A 17,572-nucleotide genomic window follows, 5' to 3' on the forward strand; every position below is an offset into this window, starting at 1 on the left:
TACGTGTATTTGTCTTCTTCCAGTACTTTTGTATTGATATTTGTTTGCTGTCTTCTTCTTTACAACGTTCCTGGTTTTTTTGTGTTTAAATATATGCCGACTACTTCTCCAACATTGAGCTATTCGTAGTGCTTAAATAAAGCTGAATCAGTGAACTTTCATCTATTCACATGGAAAGTCCGTTCTAAATATGTCTTGAAACATAGTTACACAAAACATCGTTCGTCTCGTAACCTTATGTTCAGTTTTCAGTATGTCTGAGCACCAAACGCGGGCACTATGCGTTGGGGATGTACGAGGTCAATTCGTACAATTAGCCAAGAAATTATCAGTTATCAATGAAAAGGTAATACCTCATTGTCGAGAGGCGGTCATCCAAGTTCCCCTATTAACTCCAGACAGATAATTCTTCCTGGTTCGAGAATTGTATAATTGATGGGGACGAAATAAGAGAGACAAGTAATTGATCGTTTATTTGTAGGTTTATGTTACAGTTTAGTTCTAGACTATTTTTGGACTACATTTCCATTATGTATTGTAGTGAACGGAGGTAAAAGAATCAGAATCTTCCTGAATTAAAAACGTTTTCCTGGATTTCATTTGAGCCGATACACTGCATGATTTTTTCTTTCGATGTTTAACTTCAATATTATAGTATTTTTTGCCAATCATCGCATCTCTTTGGACTCATAGTTTTGATTCAGAACGGCCCTTTCGATATCTTGTTTTGCGTTGGTGAATTCTTCGGTACAAATGAAACTGAGAATGAAAGCGTTCTGAATGGGAAAATTGACTTTGTTATTCCGACATATATACTAGGTACGTTATTTCTATTATTTTGACTTCATTTGTTCTTGTCTTGCTTAGAATTTATATTAACATTAACAAAATATATGAAGTGATATCTGCTTCATAAGAATTACATTGGGAATTATGAGGAATATCCTTAACATTGGTAAACGATAAGGTTGCTAATAGGGGCAATACCAACTATTCCATCTTAGTGGATAAATGCGCTTCGTCAAGGCGGTGTTATAAATGTTAGGCAAATAGAAGTAGCTGGAGTAGAAGTGGTGAATGACCTTTTCTTCCAATCCTTCCCTTCAATTCCTCGCTTTGTCCCATTTGGGTTCCGCAGGGCGTTCATTTTTGTTTCACAATTGGCGAAGTCCCAACTGGCATATAAACGATCCTTCCCGCCTTTGCAGCTTCAGTCATTACTGCTGATTTTCCCTCTTAGAGGTTTTTTTTAAAATCTTTTCTTCAGAGCCTAGCGAGCTCAGACGGAAGTAGAGCTTATATTCACTACTGTGTACTACTTTTCAAGTGGAACCAAGACTGTTATCTACATTTATTCTGGTTAACGTTTTGTCGTCGTTACCTTCTTTAGAGCACGGAGAATCAAAGACACGCGTAATCTATCCCATCAAACGTGCATCATCTTGACGTGACATGAAATCCAAAACTTCACATAATAAATCCTCGTAGTAATTTCTTCCAAAATTCTTTTACTTTTTTAGTCCACATATTATCGTGCTGAAACCTGCAACACTTTCTACGTAACTGCGTTATAACTCAGTTGAGGTGTCCACCTATTCGTAAGCGTTAACAGAAGTAACAACATATCTTTCAATTTAAATGACATCTCCTGAGACAAATCGGACAGTGAGCATACAACTAATTAGCTAAACTCGGTCCCACTTATCCCAGCTCTCATCTAACGGATCGCCCGTTGCTGCAATTTGGACCTTCCAGATGAGACTGCCACTGATGTAGAAAACTGCTCTATCCATTTTTCTTTCCAGACTGGCTTTGTTTTTTTTGTGGAATTAGGGTCGTTTGTCGGAATTATAAAGGCTTGATTTATTATTATGTGTTACATTATATTATTATGAATTTATTATTATTGTTACATTACATTATTTATCATCATTCACATCATTATTTATTATTACAGTACTACTGTTTTCCTATCGTTCCAGCAGTAACTGGCCGTTGTACTCCGAAATATTTTAAACTTATCACCGAATACGAATCTTCTGATTATGAAGAGAAGGAATTTGCTTAGGGCCTTGTTCTCCTTCAACATCCTCTTTTTGCCCGACGGAATCGGTCGAGTTATCATCTACTATAACATACCTTGGTAAACGCGGCATCCTAAACACTGCGAGTGGTGAGATTTCAACACATATAGTAGTCTGACTCACACATCTTAGTTCTTACATTGGCTTAGTGCGTTTATAGGTTTACAGGTAGCCTATCTCAGTGGTGTGGAAAGTTCTGCTTCCAGCAAATTTCAGTTCAGTGAGGATGATGTGGAGGTTTGTAACATTGCATCGTTTCTTTATTTATGCAGTTATTTCTTAATTCATGAGTTTTCTTCTTCAAATGCACCAAACATCGATTGTGCTCTTACACACATTTTCATTTAGGAGTTGCTTATGCCTGTGAGAAATCAGGCTGGATTTTTGGGAGTGGATATTCTAATGACGTCTATGTGGCCAGCTGAGGTATATGCTGTTTTATACACTTATTTCTCCATCTTTATTCATCGATATTCACATTAATTCAAGATGTTCAGGTATGGAAGCACGCTCACAACACACCTTCATCAGAAATACCAGGTTCAAAACTTATATCTCGCCTTGCCGCTGGTGTTAAACCGCGGTATCACTTCGCTGGAATGGGTATTCACTATGAGAGGCAGCCTTACAGGTTTATTTAACTCTCTTGTACGATTTCTTTTATTTCACTAGGTCTTAACTACTAATGAGAATGTATACTGCGCAAGTGAAAGTAGGAAACCATTTCGTAAACTACTCCACTGGAGTTTAATTCGTTATTTTCGCTACCACCCTTACAGAAATCATCGTGTTCTTCTTGAACCAGCTCAGCATACTACTAGATTTATTGGATTGGCGCAGGTGAACAATAAGGAGAAACAAAAATGGTTGTACGCATTCAACATCAAGGTAATTTTCTTAAACATTTTATCTAGACTACGCTAAGACGGTACACCGCTGCTATGTGTTGCTACATGTGCGAAGGAAATTCTTTCTTTTTCTATCAGTAGTCCGATTTTTCTCATAGATGAAGAACGTTGCACTAGCGGGAACAGAACCCTGGGCAGGGTATTCTGCTACTGAAACATTGTCAGCGCGTTTACGAACGTGTACGTGATAGGAGAGATTAGATCCAGCAGTTGTTAAAGAGAGTTCATCCGGGTGCGTATCGTTAGGTATCCGCGGCCTCCGCTACAGCCTATCTGAGTGGTGGAGAGTATCTGAGGCGATTATGAACACATTCTGCTTAAAAGTAGTTCAATGTCCTAAAATCGAAATGGGAAGAAATGCAAAGTTGGGTTAGAGGCTCTAGGATCCCTCTATTCAATTTGCTGTGTTGTCATTTGTATTCGTGTTTATTATTACCTTTGATTTGGTTTTTAATATTATCGAAGCGTCTTTAGTGTGAGTTTGAGGTTTGTTTTCTATTTGTAGCCAATGCGTAAAATGAGTCGTGATGAACTCACGTTCCAACCTCCGAATTCATCTGAATTCCCTTACATGGATATTCTGCAAGAACTGCTGGCACAGTATGATTTCAAATATTGTTTTTTTTTTCTGAATAAAAAATCCAGTACAACTCCCTCTTGCAGGGAGCAGCTAAAAAGGACTAAAAACCATGATTCAGTGGACCGATACCGTTTTGACATGTCTGAGGAGATTGAGGACAACATAGATAGAGGCGGACGAAAAAGAAAGAGGAATGGTAAGCATTACGCGAGCACACGTTTGGGATTGCGAATACTTTAACAGTAGCAATAATGACGTCTAATAACGCGCTTAGTCCGTGTGTGCTGGTCTATTTGTCACAAAATTCCGAAAAGAGAGGATGGCGGGTCCAACGGCATCGGATTGGTGCGCCAGCGTCGATAAGCTATAAAATGGGGTGAGACGAGTCCAACGGGGTGGAATTGGTGTGCCGTGATTCAGTAGCATCGCGCAATAAGTACGTGTGCATGTAGAAAAGGTAAATGAGAAGTTGGACCCGTTTCATAGCTGTGGCCATTGCTAGTCTTGCGTTTCACCTCTACGACTGCTCCGCAAGTTCATTACCACCGCACATTGGCCTCATCAGGTTGGTGACATTCTTTCTTCAGAAATCGGTAACACAAATGCTGCTTAGATGCTAGCCAACAGTTTACGTGATCTGAGTAGAACTTTATTTTCATCGGTGCGATGATGATATTCACGTCATCTTAAGTTAAAACATCATTCTGTGATACTTCTTGGGAGAAAACAGGAGGAAAACCCATGCTTTGAGTAGTGCTTTTAAATTGTGTCTATATTGTGTTTTTATCGAGAATGTTTGAGGCTCAATTTTGAATGTTCGGTTGAAACGTGTTCGATGCTCTTGGTGTCTCAAGTTCTTGGATATAGGGTGGTTGAGGGTTCCCAGCATCATCGCGATACTCGTAACTGCGATCAGGCTCCTTCAATAGGGTGAAGACGGCCTGAGGTCCATTGCTATTGTGTAACCTGCTGCGCTCGATTTGATGCGGTCGAGTTAACGGTTGCAATCGAGCGGTGAACTTCACTTGGTCCCGTCAAAGTGGAGAAATGAGTAAGGTCCCACCTAGACTGCAACTGTTAGCTTCGCAGCGCGAGTAGGGTCCCACCTAGACTGCAACTGCTAGCTTCGAGTTCCGCCGCTTATGCAGTTGCGCCAGGCATCATATTGACCTTTTGGATCTGACTATAATAACTGTTTCTAATGTAGAGAGATCTCAACTTCAAGAATCCTCATGAAGGTTGCCTCTAAAATAGCATCTTCGATTTTTTATTCTCGGTTTTTTCTGCTTAAATCACAAAATTCCACATGATGGAGTTCCAGAAACAACTATGAAACACACAAAATTAATGTGAAATTATACATCCTACCCTGCAGACAACACCACTGGTGAAAAGCTTCCTGCCGCTCCATGTTGGTTCTGCTTATCGAATGTGGACGTCGAAAAACATCTTGTTGTGGCTATCGGTGATGCATGCTATGCTGCGATGCCGAAGGGGCCACTTGTAGACGATCACGTGATGGTGTTGAGTGTCGGTGGGCTTTATCAGATGCAACTGTAAGATGTATACTTGCATAGGCTTCTTCAATGAGACATTTCAGGACATGTCCAATCCCTTGTTGCCGCTTCTGACGATGTTAGAGATGAAGTCGAAAAGTTCAAGAACGCCTTTATTTTGGCAGCAGATAAGGTCTATGCTTGTTTTTGGTAATTAGTGATTATATCATAGTAATGGCCTCCACCAAAACAGTGGTGAGACTTACTGCTGGAGCAATTTTTATTCTCCCTTAGAATTTCTATTTATTTTAGAAGTCAGTGTGCACCTTTTAAACTAATGACAACTGTAGAGATGAAGAGCATTTCTCTGTATCTCTCAGTATTATTACACCATGTGCAGATACAGCATTCTCTACTTCCTCTACTCATGTTTTCCCATGCTTTTTATTCGTATTAATTCTGCACTGTTCCCGAATTACTACTCAAAAATTGTTTCTGCATGTATTTCTGGAACAGTCAACACTAGCTCACGAATTTGGGTCCATCCTCTTTTCTTACCCTATACTTTTTTTCAGGTTGGGAAATCTTTAGTGTGTTTCGAGCGTAACTACCGTACGCAACATCTTCAAGTCCAAATGGTCCCTGTTCCAAAGTCAACAGTGAAGTCTCTCAGAGGAGCATTCTTGAATGCTGCCAATCTAGCTGGAATAGATATGATGATAATGGATGAAAAAGACAAGGTAAGATTTATAAGGTTTTCGTTTAACTGACTCTGATTTCACCGCTAGAGGAGCTTTTGTAGATACATGAGGAAACTCGTGTCTTCTTGGTATTAATTCTTTTCACAACTAATAGTGATTTCGGTAGTATTTATACCGTTACTGTTTTTGCCTAATTCTATCTATTTTTAATTGGATATAGTCCTAATTCTTTAAAAGACTTTTATCGACTTTGAAAATAGATTTGGAAAAACGATGTCAACCTAAGGTTTTTCTTCTGTCCATGTTTCTTTCTTTTCTTATTCTCCCAGATAAATAACTTCTAGCTGACAGATCTAGTAAACGAAGGCTGCCCCTACTTTTTTGTCGAAATGCCAGATGGCTCACGGCTGTTCACACGACAGATGAAGGAATTCCCATTGCAATTTGCCAGAGAGGTATAACTGTACCATTAATCACACGTGCTAATGGTAGCATCTTTGCAAAGTGAGGTTTTAAGGTGCTGGCAAGCCGTCCAATTCTTGACTGCGAAGCAAAGGTAGACTGGAGAGCTTGTGCTCTTAGCAAAGAAGAAGAAACCAAGCTTACCAAAGAGCTTCAGGAACGATTTCGGCCTTTTGACTTCACCAATGAAGATGATAGCGATTGAAATCACCAAATTCCTTTTTTGTTGCAGTCCACTCGACTGACTATCAAATTGGTCTCAAAAAATTCTTTGGTTCTGTTTTTTCGCTTGTTCTGCGCTGTGTAAATACAATCAGTGTTCCTTAGGAGTGTTGTCGTCTACATTACTGAACACAGAGGCGTACTAAAAATAGTGTTAATTTAAAGGGATGTTCATAAAAGCAGCAAGTGTTTGAAGTACAGTGTGTCGCTCTTACTGGCGCCTATCACATTCGCCTTCATTAGAAGATGGTGTATTCGGCTATACGGTAAGTACAGGTACAGAACAGGCTGTATTTGATGATAATGAACTCCATGTTGACTCCATGTTGACAGCAACAGCGCGTCTAGGAGTACTCGACGTAAAAAAATGTATATGGCTGGCAAATAGAAGCGTTCGAACATTTGAAGCGTCGTCTATGCGGTGTATTTGTTGCGCTCAAAATTTATCCTCCCATACAAATCTGGTGCTAACTTATCCTCCACGGAGTAATAAAAGTAGGGCTCTTTGACAGAACGTCAGTTCTCAACGTGACCATTAGGATCGCGTATGGCGATTAACCATGTATGAGCGATGGAATGTGCTAGTGACGATAATTCTTGAATATATGCTAAACCCACCGCGGCAACAACAACAGAATACGTCAGTGACATGTTTCACAGTTTGGAATCTATGTACTGACGTATGACAATGGGCCTGTTCCGAACCGGTGCGCGGGACATAATTAAAGGCATCACCCCACGAATCTGGGATGGTACGGGTTCCAGGCGGGTAATGCCTAATGGTCGTAGATTGGGGGGATGCTCCACCTTTGCGCGCTCTCTCCGTCGAAAACCCATTCAGACGAATCGCAGCCGGGGCCGGTGTGCAATGGTTACGCGTTGCAAGAGAAGCCGTCGCAGGAAACAGCGTTGCGGGGTCGTCCGTTCCCACCGATACACAGAGAGATGAACGGAATCACCCTCTTTCACACAATCCTCGACCCAGTATGGGCATTACCCGCCTGAAACCCGTACCGTCCCAGATTGGTGGAGTGGTTCCTTCAAGGGAAACGAAAAGAAACACAATGATAGAGAGAAGTGGTTGAGACGGAACAAAAAACGTTGAAGCGAAGGAGTCTTAGTTCGTTGTGATCTCGGAATATCAGAAATACTTATGGTGAAAACGGAGAAGGAGGCGCATGGACACTCCGAAACCACTCAAATCGCTTGTTAAAGGCATCACTCCACGAATCTGAGGTGGTACAGATTTCAGGTGGAGTATTCGTAAACGGCATAGTAGATTATGGGGAGGAGAGTGATTCCATCCATTTCTTCCTAATTGCCGAAAAAAAACAGCCCGGAAGATACGCCTGCGGGCGTTCTGGCGCACTATTTTCTACAAGGAGTTCGACTGGAGCGCGCAGCCTTGTGCGGCGCCGCATCTTCCGGTCAGTTTTTTACGGCAATTAGGAAGAAATGGACGGAATCGCCCTCCTCTCCATAATCTACTATCTCTTATAAGAATACTCCACCTGAAATCTGCACCACCTCAGATTGGTGCGGTAATGCCTTTAATTAGAGCGATAAGATCATTCTTACAGCACAGACCTCATCCATAACTGTGAACTGAGAAGAGGATAATTCATCAAACGAAAGTTCATCAATGAAATAACTAAGCCTGAGGATTGTGAAGGAAGGAACGGTCTCTCAACAATGAATTCTTATTTGTGCGTAGAGAATTTCTCGGGTTGAATGATTTAGGACTTGAAATGAAGAGAGAGCGCGATATCTTCTTCATTATGTGTACTGCAACTGCTGAAACTATTTCTTGATGCTTTAACAGTGCATAAATTGGATAACTTGGGCAAAGAAAGAAATGCGGAGAGTTGAGTGCAGATAGAATGGAAAATCCACAAAGTACGAGTTCATACTTTGAAAAAATACCACATAACCCAAGGTCACCTGTTCTTAGCAATGAGCGTGTGGGTAGAACTTATTTGTGCTTTTCACATGCTACAATAAATCATGAAACGACATTCGACCGGAGGCGTGTACACCGAACAGGAAAGATTTTTCATGAGCTAATTACATCGAGTGGGAGCATGCACTTTTATGATGTGGCGAAAAAAAGCTGGATAAACAAGGATTTCCGACAAGTTGATAAGGAAGCTTACTAGACGACTGTATGTTTTCTAAAAATTGTTTCATCGGGAGAAAGTGAAAAAGTGAGTGTGCTACTGATAGAGTGGCTCAATTCTTTTAAAGGCATCACTCCAATAGTTTGATAAGTTGGCCTCTAAGCTAACTCTGCAAAAGTAAAACCTACAACACACCTCGCAGAAGAGAATAAGTTAATAATTTAGAATAAGTAAGTAGAATAACAAGTTAAAGACATCACCCCACGATTGTGAGGTGGTACGGATTTCAAGTGGAGTATTCGTATACGGGACAGTAGATTATGGAGAAGGGGGTGATTCCGTCCATTTCTTCTTAATTGCCATAAAAAACGTCCCGGAGGATGCGGCGCGTGCATAAGGCTGGCGCGCTCCAATCGAACTTCTCGTAGAAAATAGCGCGCCCAAAGCCCTATCTTCCGAGCCGTTCTACAATTCTTAGTTTTCGTGTACTACTTACTATTACTTTATAATATTTGGAAGGGATTCCAACAAAAGAGAATTTGTGAATTTCGCCGTTGTGTTACTTCTTAACTTGATGGTAGCGGCAGCGGTCAAGATCAAATGTATAGGTTTTTAAGGTTTTTTGATAAATAGCCTACCGATGTCGTAAACAGAAAGCGATGTAATCTTTTAAGTGCTATTAGCAAAGCATAAATTGTATTAGTCGGACTCAGCGGCTGCTGTTGCTGTATGTTTCGCAGGTGGGGATTAGAATTAGGAGTCCTATCTCATTTTCATACTTGAGACTTTGAAAAATTCCGAAGTTTTATCTTACTTCATTGCAAAAGCACCTGTCCGAGAAGATCGGAGAAACGTTTTTGTCCTTTCATAGGCCTTATACCTTATATGTAAAGAATAAAGGATAAAGGATAAAGTTTCTGGTGTTAATCAATCCGCTTGGGATGCGCCCCACGTTCAGTTCAGAATCGTTTGAGGTTTACGAACGTATAACTGGCGCATACAATGATTTGTGGTGGCTAGCCGATGTGTCAAGTCAGTGTTTTTATCCTCCCAGACAAGTCTGGTACCAACTTATCGACCTCAGAGGGATGAAAGGCTTGGTGAGCACTAGGGCGGATTCGAACCTCCGATCGATCAATGTCAAAAACTTGTAGCACTTTGTAAACTCTAGCAACTTTTCTCTAGAATTTTTCTCTAATACTCTAGCAACTTTTCTTTTTTCACTCCTTCTGTCAGTTGGTTTCAGTGACCTAGATAGCAATGCTTCTTTGGAGGATGGAAATGATTTCGTACTCGTTGGGCTACGCCATGAAAACAAATGTAGATCATTAGTTCTGGGGTCTCTTTACTGCACCGCTCGAGAATGAGCCTGTCAGAGAAGATCTGCGAACCGTTTTTATCCTTTCATAGGCCTTATACATCTATGTATGAGAAAAAAATTTGGCATTAGAATCTTCGTCGTCAAAACGTCCCAGACGGCTTTGTCTTGTTTGCCCGTCTCTCAAGCACTGGTAGCGAGAAACCTCAATTTTCTCCTTATCAAGACATGCGTAAGTGGATTTCGGTAGTTTTTATGATCTGCAATTAAATCGTCCTGCTTAGAGCGCGGTAAATTTCCCTAATTTTGATTTGTTATCCGACTCTAACTTGAGGCTCTCTAGGATTGTTGGCCACAGGTTCTTGTGCTCAACTAAGAAAAATACATCCGCTTTAGACCTTCGTCACATGTTTTCCGTCATCGTCTGGATGAAGTCCGAGTACCTGCACATCTATCGGAATGTTAATGACAGAATATTTTCAGAGTGATTCATTTCATGGACCTACGAGGAGGAAACGTGGTTTATCCGGAACGAATACTAATCGAAGAGCTCCACTCATATCATTTTAGTGTGGAGTTAGGCTTTTGTCAAAATTCAAATCAGGGAAAAAAGGAAAGAGGAGAAATTTTATAGGAATACTCCGATCAATGTATCTATCTGCAACATTTCCAACGTAATTGTTGTCTCGTCGTTCTGATGTGGTTAGCACATCTCTCTTCTCTGAGCGATACTTCAAATGCTGATCCAGAGAGATCCTCCAGCATGGCTGCTGCTTTAGCTTGGGGACACGTTCATCTTGATACAAATATTCTGAATCCTAATTCTTCGCAGTCAGGATTGCATTGAAAACGCTACCGCGGCAGAACTACTGTCAGACAAATTTTCGTACGTTCAACAAATTCTGTACCCTCTTCTGGAATAAAGAACAGCTCGAAAAATACAGTGCTCTGAATTGTTGTGATGATGTTTGGAGGTAACTGTAGGTGTGTAGATAGAAAAAAAAATAGAAGTCCAACATCGCAAACTAGCATAAACAAAGTGTGGGCTTGTTCTAGATCACATGCCTGGATGTTCCAGCTTAGTCTCACGTGACCAACTCGGATTCTCGGACATCAGACATCACTGGTGAGAAGTTTCAAGGCTACAGACTCTATATCGGAAAATCCAGCGCTATTAGGCGTTATTTTGAGCTATTACCTCCAGCACAACAATAATTGTGAGCTAAACTCTACGATATCAATTTTGATATGGTAGAGTCGTAGAGTAGTACTACGGTACTGTTGTGGTGGAGCTAATTTCGGCCGCACAGGATCCGTTCAGGAATGACACCTCGTCCTTCTATCAGAAATCTTCGATATGAATTCTGTAGGTCCCTAGACTAAGTTCCGTTTAATTTCTAACTGCATAATATTTCGGTGCGGTACTCTGGAGCCGCTGTGAGCGAACATTACACCGTCAAACTCTGCAGTTGTTTCGGGGGCAGTCGTCAGTGAAGTGCCAACGCTTTGCTGCTTTACAATATCGGCGGAGGCTGGCCTCTTTGCTGGATGGACGGCAGCAGCGGTCGACGAGGATAGTTGAGGTATCCGGAGAGCGTCCAGGACGAGAAGGTGGTGGTCGGTTTGATGATTCGGCCTGCACAACTTTCTATGATGTTCCACCTCGACCGTCCTCTGCCTTTGGGCCGTTATTTAGATTTTTATTGTATTGTCATTGCTTCGTTATTCTCAATCACTGCTCATTCCACTTAGTTCATGGATTCGACGAGATTCCTTCCGTCTTTACCTTCTCACACTCATTTCTTTTCTGAAGCACGAGTAGGGCGACGGTAGCTATGACAGAAGTGACTAGAAATCATCTTGTTCTTGAATCCAGTATTTGTACCTCTCTTTCTACTCGAGCTCTTCATTTTCTTTTGTTTCTCTGCTGCTTGGAAAATAATAGATAACGAACATTCCGCCTTATTTAAATAAGTAATAACTATAGTTAATAGTATCTTTGGTGTTTGTAAAGAAGATTGACCACGTTTACTCATTGTCGAGGAAATTTCCCGGAATTTTGTTTGAAACGAACTCCTTAATACTAGAGGAACTCTATTTGTGATTGAGAGAATCGTTAGTCCTGAGCAGAACATCTTCAGAGAAAGAGGTAAAAATAATCTCATACATTGAGGAGCTGAATGTCTGTGCCCTGGTGGGTGTCAGTCTAAATTATCATTGTGCATTTGAAGAGGTTTTTTCTTTTCTGTCAAAATGTATGAGCTAGGGAACATGGTTTACAACGATTTGTAGGCAGACCGCTGTGTCCAGCGCTTCTCCAACTCTTCGACCGCGAACACATAACACATGTTAATAGTCAGCATATTTTCTATCCTCCTCTAGCACTTGAGGACCTGGCACCGTTGTTGTTGTCAAAGAACAAAAGATATCCTGTCGTCTTCCCTAGAATTACTGCTTAAAGGCATCATTCCACGAATCTGAGGTGGTACTTAGATAGATTTCAAGTGGAGTATTCGTATACGGGATAGAAGATTATGAAGAGGTGAGTGATTCCGTCCACTTCTTCCTAATTGCCGTAAAAACGGCCCGGAAGATGCGGCACACGGCTGGCGCGCTCCAATCGAACTCCTTGTAGAAAGTAGTGCACCAGAACGCCCGGAACCGTATCTTCCGAGCCGTTTTTTACGGCAATTAGGAAGAAATGGACGGTATCACCCCCTCTCCATAATCTACTATCCCTTATAGGAATACTCCACCTGAAATCTGCACTACCCCAGATTCCTGGAGTGATGCCTTTAAATGCCCGGGTTACGGAGTAAGGATTGGGTGACATTTCTTAGGCGACTCCATCTGTGAGATAAAATTCTGCCGGTTATCTCACGTTGTTGTAGCGCTTTTTTGCAGCTTTTCATTCATTCATTGCTTCGAAAAATTACCATTTCTAAACACATGTTTCCGTTTTCTTGTATGCAAAATTAACCTCCTATTTTTCCAGCCGCTTCCATCCTGGAGAATATAATTGTGCTTACTTTGCTTACTTATACCAATGCTAAATGGTGGCCGTTGTTGCTATCTAGTAGTAACAATTGAGGTTCAGGATACAGTTCTAAGCTTGCCTGCGAAAATGCGAAATTTCGTAACGAATCCATCAATCAGTGGCTTCGAAAACACCCAAATACTTCAGTTTAATCAGCGAAGCAACGCTTTACACCCATATTAATGGAGAACTATAAACGCAGAAAGTGTTAAATTATGTTAATTGTCAATCAATGAAAATAAAGTTAAAGTTAAATGCTAGCGCTATTAATTTTACATTGGTTAAATAAATTTATATATTAAATATTAAATTGTGTTCAATTGTTGAATAATGCCACAAAACAGGTCTCTAACATTGAAATATTGTATTATTTATTGAAACACGAGTGAAATTATAAAATAAAAATAAATAAAAATAAATAATAAAATGAAATAATAATTAAAATTAATAAAAAAATGAAATTCACTTCATTCGTTTTTATCTTGTAAGCTTACTGGTACAGAGACTTACTTCAGCGACAGAAAACTGTAAATTTAGGCTTCTGAGATGAGACGTTCAATTGAATTCGATTTTTAATTGGGATTTAATGGATGAAAGGGCGACTTCGTGTTTTTGAATTTTTTAAGGCTACGTTTTGAACCCAATCTGTTAGCGAAAAGAACCGAAAAATGAGAATAAATGGGCCTTTTTAAGGAAGAATCCGCATGGTGTAGACTTGTTTTTAAACTGTCGATTAAACTTGTGCACAACATTTTTTCTCTCTAATTCTAAGCCAAACTCTAATTTTTTATTAATACAGTGCCTACAGAGTGAAATTGTTGTTTCTGAAGATCCACTGCACCAAACATACACGTATTTATGCAGATCCTTCCTTTCTGCATTTTTTTTTATAGCGATATGTTCGTATGAAGCACCTAGATGTAAACTTTTAAGATGGTTATTCTATTTTCTCTCTCTTTCTCTCTGCTTGGAGAATTAAATGCTGTTCCGGAAAGGTTGCAGACGTTCATTTTCCAACGCAATGGTTTTTTTCTCTATCCGAAAATACTGTTGAGAAAGCGCGAACATATGCCGCTCAAAGGGCAAAGTAGGCAAGTGTGATCAGTTGAAGTAAGTAGGAGAGCGGTAGCGATGTTCCACGCCTCCGCCACTGTAAAATTCCGTGCTGTGCTGCTTTTTACAGCAGTCAATCTCTTCTGGCATTTGTCATAAATCTGAGCATGCGCTTGTGGCCTATTTACATCCATATATTTTGTACTCGTCTCCTCCAATGAGGCATTGGTTCATTTGCGTGTACTGTAGATCTATTTGTTCACAAGTCTATTGCAGTCTATTTGCTTATATACCATACTTTTTGATTACTATGCTCACGAAAATTTTTATTTATTTATTTATTTATTTATTTATTACGCTCAAAGGCGTGCGCAGAGTAAGAGGCAAGGAATGAATACAAATAAACAATAGAAAATCCAGCAACGAGAAAAGAGTAGAGTGAGAATAAGCACAAGGATAAGTCACGCGAACAGTAAAGCAAGCGACGATTTAGTAATTTCAAAAAGCACATAAACTCGACAGGGTGGGAATTAAGACTCTTGGGAAATAATAAAGTATAGGTAGGCTATAAAAATTAGTGGCTTCCAAAAAGATGAAGCAAAAACACTATGGTAGAGTCGAGTCGAAGTTTCTGCTTGTTTTTTTTTTCTAGGAAAAAAGAACTGTAGATCCGACATAATCGGCTCGTGGTGAAACAATCACCAAGGCCTGTCGTCCTCGAATTCTCAATCGGTCTCTCCTTACAAAAGGTGAAAGGTCCTCTTACAAGATCTATAACCCAATCCAGAACACTTTTCGAGCGACTTCGAGTGGGTTCACCAACCTTCCTCATTCTTGAACGATTAACTAGTAGTAGTCCTAAACAATTGGAAAAAAATTAAAAAAAAAACAATACCCCACAACGGATATTCATTTGGGGAATCAGAAAGTCAAGAAACGGCTAGGAATAGCAACAGAAGCAACGATAGTAGTACGAAAAAAACAAGGCTATAGTAGATTTGCTATCGCTAATCGGCGATACGATATCATCGCCGCGGTTGCTGGAATCTAACCCCAAGGCCTGTGGTCCTCGAACTCATACGGAGGTGCTGAATAACATGTTAGAGAACTTTCCATTCCATTATGAATAGCAGCGGGTGTCAAATGTGTTCAATCCTAGGTGATCGCAGCATGTCCATCGTAACGCTCTTTTCTTTTCTTCTTCTCCATTTCTTGCTTGACTCACACTACCTCTTTCCTCCTCTATGTTTGTTCGTTATTTCGTTATTATTTCCAATTCAGTGCACAATTAATTTTCACTGTAGGGCTGGTTTTTTTTTAAGTATAAAAAGATGATAATAAGTGTTGGAAAGTCTTGTATTGAATGTTTTATAGCTAATGATTGTATGATCATGACTATGATTTTTCTTTTTTTTTTAGGTTTATCTTGTTTCAATCCTGTTTGATAGTGCAAACATATTGTTGCTCCCGCTGCAGTCCAGCTCTACCTGTTGCTTAGGTGGCCTAAAAATTGACCTTATCTGCCGCTGCTCCGTCCTCACGTCCTGGTCCCATTAGCACAGATGCAGTGAAGAGTTTGAAAAAAGCTATCCGAAGTTATGGTCCCTGAATGCTCAAATTCCTTTCATAACCTTCACAAACACAGGTATTAGGGCCAAACGTGTACAAACGTCTACCACGATCTATCCGCTCTCTCTTCACATCTGCAATTTACGAAGAATATCTTAATTTTTTTCCAAAGTGTAGTGACGTAACGCAGCAGATGTCGTATCTTCTCGCATATTTTTATGTGGCATTAAGTGTGGCTGTGGCTGTAACACTAACGTCTGCACTACTGCACCGAACAACGCTTAAAGGCATCACTCCACGAATTTGAGGTGGTACGGATTTCAGGTGGAGTATTCACACGTATTTACGGGATCGTAGATTATTGAGAGAAGGGTGATTCCGTTCATTTCTCCCTAATTACCGTAAAAAACGACCCAGAAGATACGGGTTCTGGTGTTCTGGCGCACTATTTTCTACAATGAGTTCGATTGGAGCGCGGCAGCCGTGTGCACGCGCCGCATCTTCCGGGCCGTTTTTTACGGGAATGAGAAAGAGGTGGACAGAATAAGCCTTCTCTCCATAATCTACTATCCCTCACAAGAATACTCCACCTGAAATCTGCACCACCTCAGATTCGTGGGGTGATGCCTACTCCGTAGAAGGAATCAAAAACTTCATTTTACCTAACTAGGTATTTCTGTACACCCAGTAGGATTGAAGGAATGAGACCACGCAAAATGGATTCAGTTACTCATAGAGTTGCACAGAGTATTTTGATGGGTGATTTAACCATATGCTAACTTTATTATTTTACAGTGTTGGTGGGTTTTTTTCTCCTATACGTGTAAATAGTTTCTTCTTCGTCGGGAAAACTGAAGCCTTTTTTGCTTTTGAGAATACTTGTGCATTGTTTGATCAAATTATAACATCTCACCGCATCAATTGGTTTATAGATGAAGTTTTTCGTTTTTTGCTAGCATTTGAATACTGCCTTGAATCGCTGCTCTGATTTTATGATGTTGGTGGGGGCATCTTTAAAAAAAATATGTTAAATTTATCGAAGCGAATTTGCTTGTTGTGCAATATGTGATTTTTCAGAAATGCAGTCTTAAAATATTACTTGCTATGTTTTGTGATAGTGTACTTGCAGCATGGGCAGCATTCGCAGTCGTCAGGGAAGCTACGGACTTAGATGGAACTTTAGACTTTTTAGATGGAACTCCTTATTTGCCTGACGTTTCGGCTTTTTCGCTGTCTTTAGAGGCCTCGCAGGCACACTATCACAGAACATAGACAAGATATGCTGAGGTTTCAGGACGAGAGAACATTCGAATTACTTGCTATTTTTTCAATAGATATATTTTTAATGTTGCAGTTTAATTGTAACTTAACATAAAAAAAACGGAAAAAATCGAATAAACGGGAAGCATTAGGGGAACTCGAATGCGTTAAATCCGGATGAGTGTACTACGGTATGTCTGATGCAAGGGGCACACTTTTATCCTCTCTTTTTTGAATGAATTCCATCTTTCTGCGGCTCTGCATCAATAAAAAGCGCACTCATTCCATCCTGGTTGTACACATTTGATACCTAATTTCAGCTGATTTGCAGTAATAACGGAGAACCCATAATGGATAACAATAAAGTGATAATAATGGAAACATCTAAAAAATGAAGGAGATTCCCTTCCTCTGTTTGTTGTGCATACTTCCATTTCAAAACATCCGTTGTCATTGTGTTCAAATTCTCATAGGCAGTTAAATTTGCTACAACAACGCCAAACTGCGCGAATCTGCATTGTCTAAGAATCGTTGACAAAAATAAGCATAAGCCAAACTTTAAAATGATAACGGGCTATGGTTCTTGAGTATTTGGTGACCTTAATCATTGACAGAAGGCATTCTCAAAGCAAAATGACTGTTAGATTATGGACATACCGAATTCTTCTCATAAAAAATTGCGCATAAGTTGAGCTCGCCAATTTATCCGTTTAAAGGCAACACCCTACGAATCTGTGGTGGGTACGGTGGATTTTTGGTGGAAAG

General features: G+C 40.2%; 1 protein-coding gene across 1 annotated transcript; it reads left to right on the top strand.

Moving 5' to 3' along the window:
- Positions 1-253: 253 nt before the first annotated feature.
- On the top strand, positions 254-6,436 carry RB195_012618 (uncharacterized protein; the record flags this gene model as incomplete). Its single annotated transcript, XM_013443835.2, has 14 exons — positions 254-346; positions 705-819; positions 2,069-2,173; positions 2,245-2,321; positions 2,433-2,510; positions 2,582-2,715; positions 2,864-2,972; positions 3,498-3,592; positions 3,656-3,768; positions 4,948-5,106; positions 5,173-5,261; positions 5,644-5,808; positions 6,114-6,224; positions 6,287-6,436. 14 exons carry the CDS (start codon positions 254-256, stop codon positions 6,434-6,436), a joined length of 1,593 nt encoding a protein of 530 aa, XP_013299289.2.
- Positions 6,437-17,572: the final 11,136 nt, after the last annotated feature.

This window comes from Necator americanus, chromosome V, assembly GCF_031761385.1.
Source record: "Necator americanus strain Aroian chromosome V, whole genome shotgun sequence".
In the NCBI taxonomy this organism is placed as follows: Eukaryota; Metazoa; Nematoda; class Chromadorea; order Rhabditida; family Ancylostomatidae; genus Necator; species Necator americanus.